The sequence below is a fragment of the Struthio camelus genome, chromosome 2 (assembly GCF_040807025.1).
Source record: "Struthio camelus isolate bStrCam1 chromosome 2, bStrCam1.hap1, whole genome shotgun sequence".
Classification (NCBI taxonomy): Eukaryota; Metazoa; Chordata; class Aves; order Struthioniformes; family Struthionidae; genus Struthio; species Struthio camelus.
In genome coordinates, this window is record NC_090943.1 from 40,604,393 (window position 1) to 40,620,886 (window position 16,494).

General features: G+C 41.8%; 1 protein-coding gene across 2 annotated transcripts in view; it reads right to left on the bottom strand.

Annotated features, from left to right (window-relative positions):
* COLQ (collagen like tail subunit of asymmetric acetylcholinesterase) overlaps positions 1-16,494 on the bottom strand; it is a 47,199-nt gene that overhangs the window by 16,066 nt on the left and 14,639 nt on the right. For both annotated transcript variants that reach the window (XM_009676412.2, XM_009676411.2), the window contains exons 2-11: positions 15,765-15,877; positions 13,799-13,906; positions 10,104-10,148; positions 9,372-9,398; positions 7,623-7,694; positions 5,003-5,065; positions 3,962-3,988; positions 3,260-3,304; positions 2,561-2,596; positions 1,520-1,600 (exon numbers count right to left, since the gene is read on the bottom strand). In XM_009676412.2, coding sequence (XP_009674707.2) covers positions 1,520-1,600; positions 2,561-2,596; positions 3,260-3,304; positions 3,962-3,988; positions 5,003-5,065; positions 7,623-7,694; positions 9,372-9,398; positions 10,104-10,148; positions 13,799-13,906; positions 15,765-15,877 — 617 coding nt within the window. The remainder of the gene's footprint in view (positions 1-1,519; positions 1,601-2,560; positions 2,597-3,259; positions 3,305-3,961; positions 3,989-5,002; positions 5,066-7,622; positions 7,695-9,371; positions 9,399-10,103; positions 10,149-13,798; positions 13,907-15,764; positions 15,878-16,494) is intronic.

Below are 16,494 nucleotides of genomic sequence, written 5' to 3' on the forward strand. Positions count from 1 at the left end.
GTTCTGCAAGCATAAATATTTTGAACGCTAAATAAGAACCATTTGTCATCGTGCCACTCCACAGCAGATTCCGCACAAGATTACTGTTCCTTCAGGTCATTATGTGTTCGTCCTGACCTTTCTCAGTGAAGATGAATCTGTCCCTGGCACGCGGTAGGATGGTGAGAAGTGTCATATAAATAAGCCAGACTGACAAATCAATCTTGTTCCAGTCTTAATGGAAGGAAAGGAAAAAACAGAGAGCATGTTTCAGTACTTTGATTCTTTGCACTATGTTTCAGCCATCTGCAAGGCCTTGCAGCTCTGCAGTCTGATCTGTATTAACCAACTCTAGGGCCCGGGCAAAACCTGACTGAACCAAATTGGATGATGTGGACAGAAAGTGCTCTCTGCTTGGGCCCAGCTGTGGGGTCACTACCTAAAAAGACACTGGATGAACACTTACTGCATATGATAGAAATAAGGAACGTATTAAAGGACCAAAGCTTGGAAGTATAGGCCAGTGACTGTCATTGCTGCAGATCACATATTAGCTTGATCCATTGCAGGATACCATTTTTAGTGTAGAGGATGCTATTGCTGATGCACACAAGCAATGTCTTTCTTAATATAAATAGTATAGTTCTCCATAGTGGTGAGGCAGGGAGAAAATTCAGGGACAGCTGGGGACACAGGCAATGACATGTCCCTTGCAAGAGGCCAACTCTGCCTACCTGCCTGAAGCTGTGGTGAGGGGATTGTTTTTTGTAGCATGCACAGATAGGGATCACAGCGTGCAGGAATATAGTTAAAAGCTGCAGGGTGTGAGGGACGAGTGGAAGTATCCTTCCTCTCGTCCCTCCTGATTTCCCTCCAAAAACCACCTGAATTCCCTCCCTCATCCAGAGCCCCAGAAATCCAGTGATTCCCTAGAAAGCTTCATTCTTTCACCTCAGGAACCTATTTCCAGTGGGGGCTGAGGATGTCACTGGGCAGGCTGAAAAGCAGTGAATCTTGGATAGCCCTCATGTTGCCAGTGCAGCCTGTGGATGTGAGCCGCCCTGCTCCTTAAGTCAGCCGCAGAGCCAGGGATGTGCAGCACATATGGCATCGCGGCCGTTCCCTGCACCCCGAGTTGTGCCCCGCGCTGTCTGAGAGCTGCACCTCACGCTGACTCTGGCGTCATCACAGACCTGCTTGTTGGAGTTACCGGCTGGGAATGGCAGCGTAACTCGCTGTTGCCTAGGATTCAAAGCGGGATCCAAAGTCTGCTCAAGTTAGAGTCCACCGGTTAGTTACCAGCCCAGGGAAAATGCTACTGTCCCCGTGATGTGTGGCCAGGGATTTGAATGCTGCAGGCAAGGCTCCAGCCCTAAAGGTTAGGCTTTAACCCCTACGCAGTCTGAGCGTGCACATGAAGGTTACAACGCTTCTGTCTGCTCCTCGCGTGACAAAATACAGGAAACCGCTACAGAACAGAGAGCACACATGTATGCCACAACTACACAAATCAAGGGAAGAAAAAACACCGAGGTCCTACCTGTTTGCCTCGTTTTCCTGGTCTTCCTATAGGTCCTCTGTGTCCTGGTGCTCCGGATTGCCCCTTCGGGCCCATCTCGCCCTTTGTGGGTGTGCAGGAAAGGAAGCAGGACGTAAGTACAGAAATGCGCATTACCTCGGTTATATGTGCCTTATACAGCAGACTATATAGCAGATGGACTGTGCTTTAATTTGTATGATTCCTCTAGATCATGTTGGCACTGCTTTTTTCTGAGAAATTCCCAATTATAATAAAATATTTTAAAACAAAAGCAAAGCCAAAAATATCTCTTACTGTTTACCCAAATTTCCCTGAAAATCATTTCTCTAAAGAGGAGGATAAACGGAAAGCTTAGACGCATGCTTGAAGACTTGAGCTTATTGAGAGAAGTTGGCTAGCAAAACTGTCTGATCCTTTTGGCAACAGTTTGCTTTGCTGGTAAGATTTCTATAATAAAATATCCACCAAGAGGAAAGGTGGGTAATTCACTGATCTCCTATCCTCCTTAGAAGTAACCATTATTTCCTTAGCCTAATTTCAGAGATAGGATGTGATTACGTCATAAAATAATCCTCCTTTGAGAATTCTATCCACAAAACAAGATAGAAATCTGAATTATGATTGGCTTACTAGTACAGAATAATGATGAAATCTAAACTGGTCAGGATTTCCACTGCTATTTACAGTAGTGCCATTTTCATTCAGAACATCCTGAAGGAAATGTTTATCAGCTTCATGTATAGAAAGCCAGAAAAATTAGGCCAGTCACAAATCTATACTGAAGACACTGAATATGTTAAATGGGAAAAAGATTATGTCCAAACCAGTGTTCTGGAAAAGAGAGAAACAACAACAACAAACTGAGCTAAATCTCTTTTTTTTTTTCCTAAGATAAAAAGTCTGACGGTCTTGGACAAGTCCGCAGCAAGCCCTCAATGGTTTATGCTTTCTAACTGCAGTCAAAGACATTGCTGAAGCCATTTGTTGACCCTATGCCAGCACCCAGCACGATTCCCCAGCACATCCTGTGCACTCACTTACTTTCTGTCCCAGCATTCCAGGGGAACCTATTTCTCCCTAGAAAGAAAAAGGAAAAAAAAAAATCATTAAAACTTGTGGAATGATCTTTGACAAAGATTGGCAGCACCAGTTTAGGCTTTTAAGGAAGAAACAGTGTGTGGGTGTTACAAGGGAATTTTACTGCAAAGCCCCTGTCTGGAAAGCTCAAGGGAATTTTACTGCAAAGCTCATCTGTCTGGTGCTCTGCCATCTGCTTCCTCTCCTTTGGGGATGGCACACCACTTGTGCCTTTGCCCACGGGTAAGCCCGTCATCTGGACAACTCCCAGAGCCTTTCTTCAGGAACGGCATTTCTTCATTTATGTCAAAAGGGATTTTACTTTCCCTTTTTGAGTTAAAAGAACCCCTACGACGCAGATCTCACTTTTTTTTCTCACAGCAGTATAACGTCACCAGGTAGAAACATCTTGCAAAGCTTTCATGGGTCTGGACTGCACAGGTTTAGGTTGCCTACAGGGCATCGCCAGCCCCTGCGGACCTGGGACTGGGGCTGGAAGGCGCAGGGGCACGGAGGCTGCCCAAGTGACATGGGGCCTCCTCTCCCGTGCCACCCTGGCCCTCCCAGGGACATGCCTCCAGGCTCCCTTTTGATCTCAGAAATACCTCAAGTGTTCATTCAGCTTAAGCTCAGAGCCATCTTGAAAAAAAAGAAAATAAGTACCTGGTCTCCTTTGACTCCTTTGTCACCCCTGTCACCTCTGGAGCCCTGGGGAGAGATAGCAGGGCGATAAAGGCTCAGTTACTACATTCCACATGGGAGTAAAAAATGTTTCTCCTATAGGAGGCACTATTTGGAGCCATGCAGCATATTGGAATATCTTCAGAGTGTGCTATAGGGTAGATGCCCTAAAATGTTGGCATTGAATTACTTTCATTGACACTGTAACAGAATTAAGAATAAGGCTGGTAGAAGAAGGTACATATTCTCCCTGGACAATTACTTTAAATATGTGCTTTCCTGGGCACGATACTTCCAAACTTGATTTTTTTTTTTCCATTTGGCCTCATCCAAGTTCGGTCCCACTGTATGGCCTTACGGTAAAAACTATCCCTGTGCCAAAGAATATACAGCCTAAATAAACCAGATCAATAATTAAGGATCATTATGCCCATTTTACAGAGAGCAAAACTGTAGTGAGGTGCACTGGAGTAAATTGTTCACAGTAAGAGGGAATGTAAGACCTGCTCCCTTAGCATCCCAACACAAGCCTCGAGATTGCTCTCCTTCTCCGTACTTACTTTCATTTTTTAATGGGACCTTTAGACTCCCTCCATCAAAATTATCTTATTTCTAGAATTAATTTGTTCACGTAATTGTTTGCAATTCATAAATTATACATAATTCTATTGTTGTCATACTGACCTTTTGTCCTCTAGTTCCAGGAAAACCCTAAAGGGAATGATAAATATTTTAATGGTTCTCATTTTCAGAATTACCCAAGAAGCAAGTTCATTTCTTGCAGACTTAAAAATGAAGAAAAAGAGTGAAACACAAATAATTAATTTCATCAACTTCGAAATGCGAATGAATGTTTATGGCTTCTAAGAGTGCACTGAAACAGAACTACAAAATATGAATTAAAGGCAAGACAACTCAGCCAATAAGCCAACATGAAAAAGCCCACTAAAGCCGACAGGTTTGCGTTTAAATTCAAAACCAGGAAAATAAAATTGTAATTGAAAGTGAAAGCCTTACTCTCCACAATTAATAATGTAAAATTATTTTAGCAATAATTTTCCTCTTCTTTTTTTCCCCTGTGGAAGATATGCTTAAAATACATTTAAGTCAGCTTCTAATGTGAAGATTACAGTGAAATTTCTCTTTAGGAAACATACACCAAACATCTCTATTCATTTCTTCTTTCCAGTGCTTTATTTGAATAAAGCAATTACACAATTTTTTGCAAGTTCTGTAAAATATTGCGATCTAAATTGGTAAATGCAGAAGCTGTTCTCTAGATTAATGCAGATAGATAGCAGGACATCCAGACCAAACTGTGCTTACTATCATCCGAACTATCAATACAGAGGCATAGTTTTAACAGAGGACGAAAATGATGTCCACAGTCTTATGAGGTAGGTGAAAAACATTGCAGTCTTGAGTTAATGTTGCAGATACAATTAAGAGCTCCAGTTTCTAGTGAGATACAATTGTATATAATCTTTTTTTTTTTAAATAATTTGTGCATTATAATATTTTACACTAAAGCATTTTCATGAAAAGATAAGAACACAGCCAAGCCGGAACAGACAACATAACCTTGCTTGAAGGAGAGCATATGCTTTTAGCTGTACTAAAAAAGATGCATCTTGATAAATGCTTTCTAGCAAATTCATGAGGGAAGCAGCTGTCAGCAGAGCATTAGAAACAGATGTCTGAAAATGCAGCATTTGTGTAACAAACCTTGGAGCCCATTGGTCCTCTTGTACCTGGCAATCCCATCACACCCAAATCTCCCTTTTCACCCTAAAGGGGTCAATAAAGAGAGTTATTGATTGTGGCTCTCCAATGAAGTCATATTTGAATGTTTGATAGTTTAATGGTTTTGTGTTGAGTACATGAGACAAGCCTGACCTTTACAGTGCTCGGTGCAGCACTATAGCAGAAGTCTGTATTGCAATTGTATTCTGCCCAAGCCCTCTGATACTGTCTTTTTCTTCTACTTGCATTTTCTTGGGTGTGTAACCTGTGCTTGAGTTTTGCCAGATGCTATTAAAGGACATATAAGCAAATTAGCAGCAGCAGTACAGATTTTTCTGTTTGAAGGTGCATAGCCTCTACCTCTCATATCTACATCATTTCCACTGAGTTACAGAGAAGAAACGTATTTTGCTGCAAGCCTTACGGCATAGAGGGACATACTTTTACATTAGATCTGAGGGGGTTACTTTTATATTAGATTTGAGACATCATATGCTTTACAGTGGCTTGGAGCCAGCAAAACACCAAGAGGCTTTGCAGTGAATTCTCTGGCTGCTGTCAGATAATAATCTAGGGTGAAATACGGAGTAGTCCCTGCAGAAATGCAGTAGCCTTATCCAGCAGAATATGGCTGGCTCTCTTTCTCCTTTGGTTTTCACTGTCCTAGTGGTGAAGAGGATTTTCAATTTGGCACAAGTTGAGAGAAGAAGACTTGAAGAAACAAAGTAAGCGAGATGGGAGCTGGACCGAGGCTGTTTCTGAGGAAGAGCAGACAAGTAAGGAGAACCAGATGAAGAAATATAAGTTATGGAGATGGGAATGAGAAGCAAAAACAACTCACTGGAGATTTACAGCACGCAGATGTAAAGAACGGGTGTAGTGAAGATGGATATCGTGAGTTTGGGAAGATCAGAGATCAGAGGAAGAAAAAGGAAAGAAGGACACAACCTAGGGAAACAAACACAGCCATCTGCTAGCTTCCATCCAGCTAGAGTCTTCACTGACAGGTAGGAAAAAAACATATATAAAGACCAGAAGAAATGAAAGTAGGAACTCCTCTAAAGAACAGAGGAGTCGCAGATCAGAGGAGATGATAAAAGGAGAAGAATAGGAATTAAATAGCAAGTTGGACTTGCAGTTAAAACGTAGGGAAGAGTATTACTACTGAGTGTGAGGAATGTTCCAAGGAGCATAATGAAAAAACATAACAAAAGATGAAGAGGAGAAAAAATAGTACGGAATTGGGGAGACTTCATAAATAAAAGTAGGCTTTATGTAAGGAAAAGGCAAAGCGAACCAGTCTTCTGATGGCTCTGCTCATAGTACTCGGACCATGAGGGAACAAGGTCGGGAGGCCTTCCTTCTGCTCTCACGGCTGCCGCGGTGGGAAACTGCAGCACATGATGCTTTTGGGGGTACACCGATTCCCGTCTCCTGGGTTAAAGTGAACACTGGCTCCTTTTCAGTACAGGGACTCCTATTGCTTGCCTACATTCCCACACACTACAATATAGTGTTCTTCATCTAACATAGCTGTAATGAGATTAAGGGCCTGCTTTCCAGGAGTGGTCTGAATTCAGAAGTAATCCACTATTATTCTCTAGTAAGAGCTATTGCATCATGCCCTCTAAGATGGTGCCACAACTGTCATGGAGGAAATGAAGAGTCGCAAATGTGCTGAAAAACACAAAGTCAACTTCATATGTAGTCCTTTTGCCTGACCACATACTGGATTGAAGATAAGCAGCTATCTCAAATGTCCCAGGAGAAAATTCATATACCTTAGCTCCTGTGAAGAACTGTATACCTTTTGCATACGATAATATTCTGTAAAGGACTGTCCTGTAACTTCTTTCTAATAAAGGCAGACGAAGCAACCACTCTGCTATAGTAAAGCATGTCCTGCCATTTCTTCCACTGTTGACTATGAAAAGCCACTGAAATGAATGCTTGCTCCTATGGTATTGATGCCAAGCCTCCAGCAGCAGCAATGGCAAGGTGTAAGGAGAGTATTATATGCAAAACTTTGACAGGGACAATTGGACATGTCTGTGGAACGGTGCTTAAAAGATCTGACCAGCATTCAAATGGTCTTAATTCCCTTTCCATGACATATTTTTACCTATGATCACGTGGACACACACAGTTACACTGCCAAGAGGCACACATTCAGGCAAAGACATAATCATAAGGAGTAGTGATAAACCCAACAACCGGTTTGGAAAGACTAATTCTTGTGATTATGAAAGACACCTGTTGTTATCAATGATTCTTCATGAGACTTGATTTTCATTTTTCCTTTGACGTGTTTTAATCAAAATAAGAACAGCTAGTGGAGTTAGGCTGAAGGTGCAGCATCCTAACCTAGATTGGCCAGATCTTTGCAGAGGAATATAAGAAACAGGACAAGTGCAGAGTGTCCTTGTGCTGTTACAGCTTCCCAGCAGAGAGCGGGTTAGAAACTTCACGAGTCAAGTGTTGTGTTTGTGTTAAGATCATGACGTTTATTAGATTATCCGCTGGGAATCTGCCTAATCCTTTGTGGGCCCTGAAAGAAAAGCGTACCCACACTTTGGGGGTAATGAAAGTGTTTTAGTCTTACCTTGGGTCCCACTGGTCCAGGCCATCCAATTGGTCCTGGCATTCCAGGGACGCCCGGGGGACCTGGTCTACCCTTGAATGGAAAAGGCCAGTTATTACAACAACTCATTTAATGTCATTCCAACACGCAGGCCTCCACTGCTGACAGACGATACGGAGGAATACAGTTTCTTCACAAAAAGAGCCGCAAATTCTTCTTTACTTTTTTTAGTACAAGAAGTACTTACTACATTCTATTCATAATAAAGTTTGTATTGATGATAATGGAGGAAAGAGGGGCTCCCAGAAATACTAAGCAATAGTGATTCAAATAAATAGATGACCTGCAGCGGAAATCTACCTGCAGTCAAAATAATCACCCTAAAAGCCCAGGATCAATAACTTAAATCCTCCTCTCGTTTAATACAATGTAAATCAAAAAGACCTCCATTTAATTCTGTTAGCATGAATCCACTTTACACTAAGAACAGAATCAAATCTTTAACTAAGCTATTTTTATTTTTTATTATTCTGAGTATTCTTATATTACTAGTTATAGTAAGTACACTAGTATAGTATACCTCTTTATCAACTACTTAATTATATAACTAGCAATAATTACATATATATATAGTTATTTATTTATTTTAGCTACTGCTTGTAAATCACTCTTTGACTAGATCCTAAACTGGTGCAGATTAAGGTACCACACTGCTTTATAACACTTGACAATATGGCTCTAGAAATCTGATCATGATATTTGGAGCTAAGAGTGACTTCGCAGAAGCCACACAGCTTTTAGCAGGAATTATACTGCTTTATTCCCAGTCAATATCTGGACAACTTTTCTTTTGGGACCTACCAGTTTTTGTTAGAAGAGTAAGTAAATACCCCACTGTTGAAGATTTGCATGCTCTTGTACGTTGAGGAGTGGCTGAGACATTACTGTTTTGAACACTTGACTTTATACAGGGAATGCTTTTTTTTACTGTAGGATATTTGCAATTTAGATTAAAGAATTATACCTCTTGTGTTTGTACGTTTCATATTACTTTGAATTACCGATTTGTATCTGATGTTAAAATCTTTTCTATATTAATAGAACAGTACTTCTTTTCCCAGTTAGTGACCTAACCTCTGCATATCTCTGATTTCATCTTACACTTCTGGCTTCTTTTAAAATTAATTACATTAAATGGAAGCACTTAGCCACTGGGATAACATATTCTGTTTCATCACACGTAGGGGCACATATTTTTGACAATACATCATGGCTCATATGTCACCCAGCACAGGACTGCAGTCAGCATATTGTGTCAGTGCCAGAACTCTGTAAATGTAATCATTAATGATTATTCCTCCTTCTGGGCTAGTCAGCTGAACCTTGTTTTGACTTTGGAGCCGTAAAAAATTTGATTTTGCTTTGGGTTTTTTTAATACAGCTTTTATAATAGCTCCCATATTCTGCTTCCCCTCTCCACAAAGTTATAGCTCAGGTTATTTCCTGCTCTCTTTTAGTTGCCTGCTTGGAGCTATACGTTCTTACTGAGGAAATTTATCAAATTCAGAGCACCCGCGATGGCTCTGCAATGCACAGGGCCTACTAGCTCTGCAGCCCTGGGCCCCGAGCTCCCTTCCTCGCATCTCCGGTATCAGCAGAAGCAGCACAAGCAGGTTAAACTTTAACATTAGCTAATTTTTATTCAATTGTTTTCTGAGTTACAGCTGCTATTCATTAGACTGGTGTCTGAGACAGCACCTTATGTCATACCTTTCTTCCTGGCCTGCCAATCTCCCCCTGTCAGAGAAAGGAATATGTTAGTCCCATAGACATCACACGAAGCATAGTGGCTTGTTAGTGACTTAGGCATTTATAAGCAAAATTGGGAATATCTCTGTGTCCAAGAGTTTGCTTCCAAAGGCAAAATGAGAAGAGCTGGTTTCATAGAGCGCCTGAATCTTTCCTGCACTCTTAGTTCTAAATCTACACTTCCTCATATAGCAAAGCATTGAATTACGTGCCCAGCTTCAGGTATAAAGCTGTTTAAGCCTCATCACGGAGTAAATGCTTTGCAGTTCTCAAGCCATAACTAAGCATACAGACTGCTTTTCGTAGCTAACCTGACCCATACAACACGCGCTGCCTGGGCAAGCTCTGCTCCCCATGTCTTCCTAGCAGACAGGGTTTCCAGGGGCTGTTGCACCAGTATGATCACTCACTCGTCCTTCTGAGCTGCCTCCTTAATGCCCTCTGCAGACGCAGGTAATTATCATGAAAAGCCAGAAAAAATATTTCAAGCTTGAAAACGAACAGTGGGAGAAAAAGCTCTAAATTATAGCCTCAAATTGATCCACAGCTTCCAATTCAAATTTAAGCAAATCCTCACATGTCCTTAAGGCCTGCCATTGACTAAACAGAGGAGAAAAAAACAGAACGCAATCCCTCCTCCTCTTTCCTTGTCCCCTCAAAAGCATACCAAACTCCTTAACAAGAGGTACTTACTTTCTCCCCTTTTGGTCCCATTATGCCAGGAATTCCTTGTGGACCCTAGGGAGAAAAGTGAACGTTGTTATCAAATTATATTGGGAAGAAGTCACAGGCTGTCGCCCTCCTCTGCCCCATGGCCCTGGATGTGTCTCTTGGGACCGGTGTGAATGCATGAGGTTGGGATGCCTGAACACGGTGTTTCTTTGCTGCCTCTAAATGCTACAGCTGTGTCACTGCTGATGGCAGGCTGCAGAGTTGTACTGACACAAAAAGTCATTTTCTAGACAAAGAAAACTAGCAAGAGAAAGCGCTGAGAGCAAATGGAAGTGGAGAAGTTATTGGAAACCTGACGAATTAGTGACCAGAGGGACACGGAGATACAGTGTCAGCTGGCAAAGGAGCCAAAGATCAATTCAGCTGAAGGGAGGATAAGGGGCATGGCGTAAAAGGCACAGGATGTCATGCAATGTACTATAGTCATGGAGAACTGTCATTGCTCCTGAATCTTTTGCCAGCATAAAAAACCCCGAAATAAATGTACTGGCATCCTGAATGAGACTTGGCAGTCCTTTTCTTCCTGGGGTTTCCTGTCTTTGTCCCCACTTCCTTCCCACTTGGTTATAACACCTCCTCCACACAACATCCCGGGCAGAAGAAAGTGGCTGTGACGGCTAGGGACTGGTCATCCCTCGTCTATAACATTCTGTAGCCATTTGAAGACTTTCTCCGTACCATGGACTTTTTTGCAGAAAAAAATGGGATCGAAAAGGCAAAATTCACCTCTGAATATTACTTTGAAAATTCTTTTTCCAAATCACATTTCATTTGCCTTTTCCTAAAATTAGCAAAACACTCCCAACATTTCTTGCTTTGTGCATTTTTCTACATTTATGGAATGACTTTTTCCACAGAGTAATAGATGTGAAACTGAAATACTGTTCTCCGAAAAACAATTATCATCACTGCTGCCGTTTAAGTATTCTGAAAACAAAGCTAAAACAATTTTCAATAATTTCGTCTCCTCCTCATGTTTAGACAAATTCCAGACTGCTAGATGGTTAGCTAAAGCCCAAAGTTAGCCTTAAGCCTGATTTTCTCTGGAGTCAGTATTATTCTCCTGCTGTTTGATGTCTGGCCCAAACAGAAGTTGTTCAGAGGAATTTGAAAACACCTCGTTTCTGTGGATGAAAAAATATGAATCTGCACCTCCTAGGTAGCACAGATTCTGCCTTTCAAAAATAACAAACTACAAATTTTATGAAACTCTTTCCTCACTTTCCTGAAATTATAACAGAACTAATGTGACTTTGTGAAGTTGGACGTAAATAATAGACAAGGATGACATAAGTTAGAAGCCATGGCTAAAATAGATTAAGAAAATCACCTTTGCAGTGGTGATTGATTAAGCCTCACAAGCCTCTTTAAGCCCAAAACCATTAAGATATTTCTCTCTCTCAAATGAAACCGACTTTCCTTTCAGGAGACTTCTTAAGCCAGGGAGACCTTGAATCCCAGCTCAGAAAAAATCGGAAAGAGTTTTGTTTTTAGAGTGCTTCAGTTCACAGACTTTTTTTCTTTTTTTTAATGTCTAAGGGGAATTCCCTGAGCCTGCATAAGAGGAGCATTAACCCCATCATACAAATTCTTCCAGTTTTGGATCTTGGCTGTCTTATAGTGTCCAAACATGATGTAAATTTTACATAAATAGGAGCAAATTGTACCCTCAATTGCAAATTACTTCCTTATTTTAGTCAGTAGAGTTATTTCAGATTTTCAGTAGTGTCAATCAGAATGTATCCCATTAGAGTCAGAGCCAGATTTTACCTTATTTCTTTCATTTTACCTTAGGTTACATATGGGAGGAATTATACTAGGTTATATATGGGAGGAATTATACTCTTGAGTTATAGCATTGCAAATGTAACTCTCCTCCTTATGAAAAAGTGTTAAAACTCAGCTCTGACTCAACAGTGTGCGTTTTGTTCACCCCATATAAAAGTTGTGCTAGTTATAGAAGAAAATAACTCAGCAGAACTTCTTAAATTTTTTTTAGCAGTAGTAACAGCGCTTTTTTTCACGTGACCATCATCATAAAAGTACTACCCAGAGGACTGCTGGATTTAACTTTGTCCCCTTATAAAACACATTCCCACAGTTTATAATTAAAAATTCCGAAGCCACGTGTACTAGTCTTACTGTCTGTGATGGTGATAAAATCTGTCAGCCCACTGTATATGATATGTTCTTGGAGGGATCACAGATCATTTGGCTACAAGATTAATATTTATAACAAAGGATGTTACAGAACAGTACAATGAATATTACTGTTTTTTTCAGTTTAGGTCGGGGATAATATTAGTATTTTTTTAAAAGGCAATCCAGTGAAGACTGAAATAACTACTGCTTCTTTCATACTTATTGCAACTCTGGATCGTTGCCAGCCACACTGCAGGACTGTTTCATAATGTAGAGAAGACTCTTCTCAATGCAGGACAGGACAATCATGTTCATTTGCCTGTCACTTCTCTACGTCCTTCATAATTCACACGCTAAATGAGTCTGCCTCATCCTGTGTCTCAGCAAATATAAAAGGGCAAAATACTGAAGTCAGAGCTCATAAAATAAGACTTCATGGCTTTCACATTGCATATTCTAGACTATTTATGAATATCTTATGAAGTATTGCCACTTCAATAATTAAAACCAAGCTCTTTGCCATGTAACTAAGCCTTTACTGTGATGCCCTGTCCTTACTTCTTAAATGGTGTGTGGGTACCTCTTAACTTCTCAGGTTCCTGAAACGTCGGCCATAGCCTCGCTCAGCAAGAGCCTGCTGCAGCGTTGGTCCTGTGCCTGCTATTATCTGTATTGTGACAGCAGCTGGAGGCCTTGGAGAAGATCCCTATCCCAAAGCACCAGGCACTGCACATAGATGCAGTAAGCTGTGCTCCCAGCAGGTTACAATGAGAGCTGGGGGAATCATCCTTCCCCAAAAGTTTGATTTTTCTTTGGAGGGAATGAACAGAAACAAAAAGGCAAATGGGTGATATTCTCCAGAATACAGATGGAGGCATTTGCAAAAGCAGCCACTCTAGAAGTAAAGTGTTTCCTCAGAGGATTTCCATCCTCCCTCTTCACAGTCTACAGGGACAAACAGTGAAAAGTGAAATGGGAGCTCAAAGGGACTGGCCCAAGGCCACGTAGCTAATCAGAGGCAGAGACTTTGCAGCTCAGTCTGAGAGATGCCACATCTCCTGGTTCCTACTCCATCGCCCTCCGCAAAGCCCTTGTTTGTCTTTTGTCTATACTGAGGCATTTGCCTCTCCAGGGATGTACTCCACTAACTTGCAGTTTCATTGCCTCTCTTGTGTATAAACTCCACATGCCCTTTCTCCTCCCATAAAAGACAGCACAGTCTAAAGCAAAGAAGAAACCAACAGAGCGATTTTGCACTGCTGCTTCCCACTGTAAAACTCCATGAAAATGGAGAGTAAGCTTGAAGCAGACTGGAGTATGCAAGGCAGGGAAGAGAACATAGGAGCAAAAAGTTTACATGAGGAGTTGTGCATTCTCATGTCAAAACAAAATTAAGCCAGAGCTTGATGTTTGTTAAGGGGCAAAAAGCATTTACGGAAAATGTTTAAGTGTGTTGTAAGGTCTTTGGAACAAGGGGGAGTGCCACGCGGTTTCATCACGAATGCATCACTCACCTGGGGGCCAGGAGGCCCTGAGGGGCAATATGATTCAGGTATAGAGGAAGATTCCTCTGTTATCTGGAGCTCTTTCCAGAAGTCTTTCATATCAAGGGCAAGCAGCTTCTACATAAAATAAAATATATCTGTGAACATGCAGCCATGCATACATACCAGTCAGAGAAATAAATAATCACCAAACAGCACAGCCTGAAGAGAATTTATTCACTCCCTTAAAAAGAAGCTTATGGTTTGTCACAAGGTTATCTTCACGGATGCTTAAACATTACCACTTCAGCAGAATATCCTGTCCTATGTTTCCTCCCCCTTTCCCACAGGCTTGCCACGGCCAGGCTATAGGATGCCCCTCTAAGCCACCGTGGGACCCAGATCTATTCTTAGACTTGACCCCGCTTGCTCAGTCACATTTTACAAGTAGCAACTCCTCTCCAAAAATAGCATCTTTGCTCTAATAATATAAACTACACTCAGCAGGGGTACAGACAGAGTGAACTTCGCTCCAGTAGCTGTTAACCAGGAGACATTCGTTCACTGTAGATCAAAGCTGATTCCTTTAAAAGTGAGGGGAGAGCTCCCCACTGGCTGAAGACCTGGACTAAATGTCTAATCTTTTGACTTCTGAAATAGGTGAGATGAATCGCACCCTGAGGGAGTGGCTTGCATGAGTAAAGTGGCTTACTTATGTCCTGTGACAAAAGAAGTGTCCCCCGGAAATGCAGATGAACACCGAGAAACACGGGGATAACAAAACTCCACTCTCCAAACGAAATCTAACTAGAAACTCCAAACCAGAGACTACTAGTAATAAATTCGTACTGTTCCCACGCTCTTAGTAACTATTTAGCTTTATATTATGCTTTTATGGGGACACGACGTCAAGGATGCTTTTATGCCTAGATTACTCTCTGGGCTGCTTGGGGGAATCTCTGGGGTCCTCGTCCCAAACTCATCCTCGGTGAAGGACCCGTAGGAGTACACCGCATTTCCTAAGGAGAGCTTGTCTCTGGGTCTCCTTTCTGTGGACACCAAGGCACAGCGTGCAGAGAGGATGAGAAAAGGGGAGGCAACTATTTTTGGGTTTGGTGGGAGTAGTGCCCTGAGCTCAATCCGAATCTCTCTGAAGACAGCTGGGTTTTTCCACTGTACTTTTCGCTGGGTTTGTTCTTGTCAGATATATTTCTAATAATTATTTGCTTAACACCAACAATAATCTCAGTATTTGCATATGATAAGTGACTTGTAGAATTAAGATATAGGAATTACTAAGTAGGTAGAAAAATTCTTTATTTTGGGATGGAAAATATCTCACAATTGATAGATCCCTGGCAATAAGCATAAGTGGGCAAATTGATATATTGTAAACCCATTACATACTGGATGATGTATATGTGAACAGGTATGCACGGATATAGAACAGGCATGTGCATAGGTGTATGTGTGAAAATGCCATACTAGCGACTCAAAGACATTTTTCTTTCTGCAAAACAAAATGGCAGGAACAGAATCCACAGCAGGATTTCAGGATCTTCACTTCCCCTACCACGTAAGGTAAATATGAGGCAAAATGGACACATATATAAGGTACATGCTGCAAAAGTTAACTGTGTGGGGTAGGAAATTGCCTTTCTGTTCCTTACTTGACTTATTCCATTCCCATTTCCTTTATTTCAGGATCGCCTTACTCTCAGAAAGTCCTCAAAACAGAGTAAGGAGAATATTTAAAGAGAATATAACTAACTATCTGAACAAACCCAGCCTTGCCTCATTCCTTGATCCGTTTCCTTCAGCCCCGGGCAGGGAGGCTGAGTGATTGCTCAGACAGAGCCACATCATCCCAGGGCACAGCCAGACGCGTTTGCCGGGTGACAGCATCGGCCAGCGCTCAGCGAGGCGCTTCAGACTTTGTCACGCGTTAAAAGCCATCTGCAAAAGAGAAGCGAAAGGCTTCCAGGGCCACACTCACTGTGCTCCAGCGGTGCCTGAAGTACGGCGGTGGGAACAGCGGCGGCGGCGGCGGGCCGAGGAAGCAGCACGCTCTGGGGCTGGGGCGTTTCTTCTGCTCCAAACAAGGGACATCTGTTCAATACAAACACTCAGCCATCGTCTGCCACACCACAAGTATCTCCTGCAGAGTAAGATGGGCTTCCACGCCAAAGGATTTTTCTACGTCCTGTGTCCGTCCCGACGTGGTTACACAAGCAGGAATTTAAGAATCTGTGTAGTCTTTTAAGTCTGTAGGATTGTTCTTATGCTGAAGGCTGTGCAATTTTAAGCCCTTAGCATGTCTACGACAAAGGCTTATTTTAGAAAATTTCAGATAGGCAATGTTAGAAAATAGGCTGAAATATATTTTCTCTCTCTCTCTTTCTCTCTATCTCTCTCTCTCTCTCTCTCTCTCTCTCTCTCTCATTTCCTGCCACCATCACAGAAAAGTATGGAAACAGGGACAGAAATCAGAAAACCACCTGTGAAGAGACGGGGGAAAAAGAAGGTAAAAGGCAACAGCTAGCTATGAGGAAAAGGCCTTATGGCCTTATGATAAACGGCAGGAGCAAAATGAAGGACTTGCATGGAGAGAGTGCAGAGGAGGCTTAGAACCGAGAGCTGAACCAAGAGCATTTTCAAGAGGAAAAGAACTGTCCAAATTACATTAACTCATTTCTTCTGTTCCACAGGAATATTAAAAATAGCAT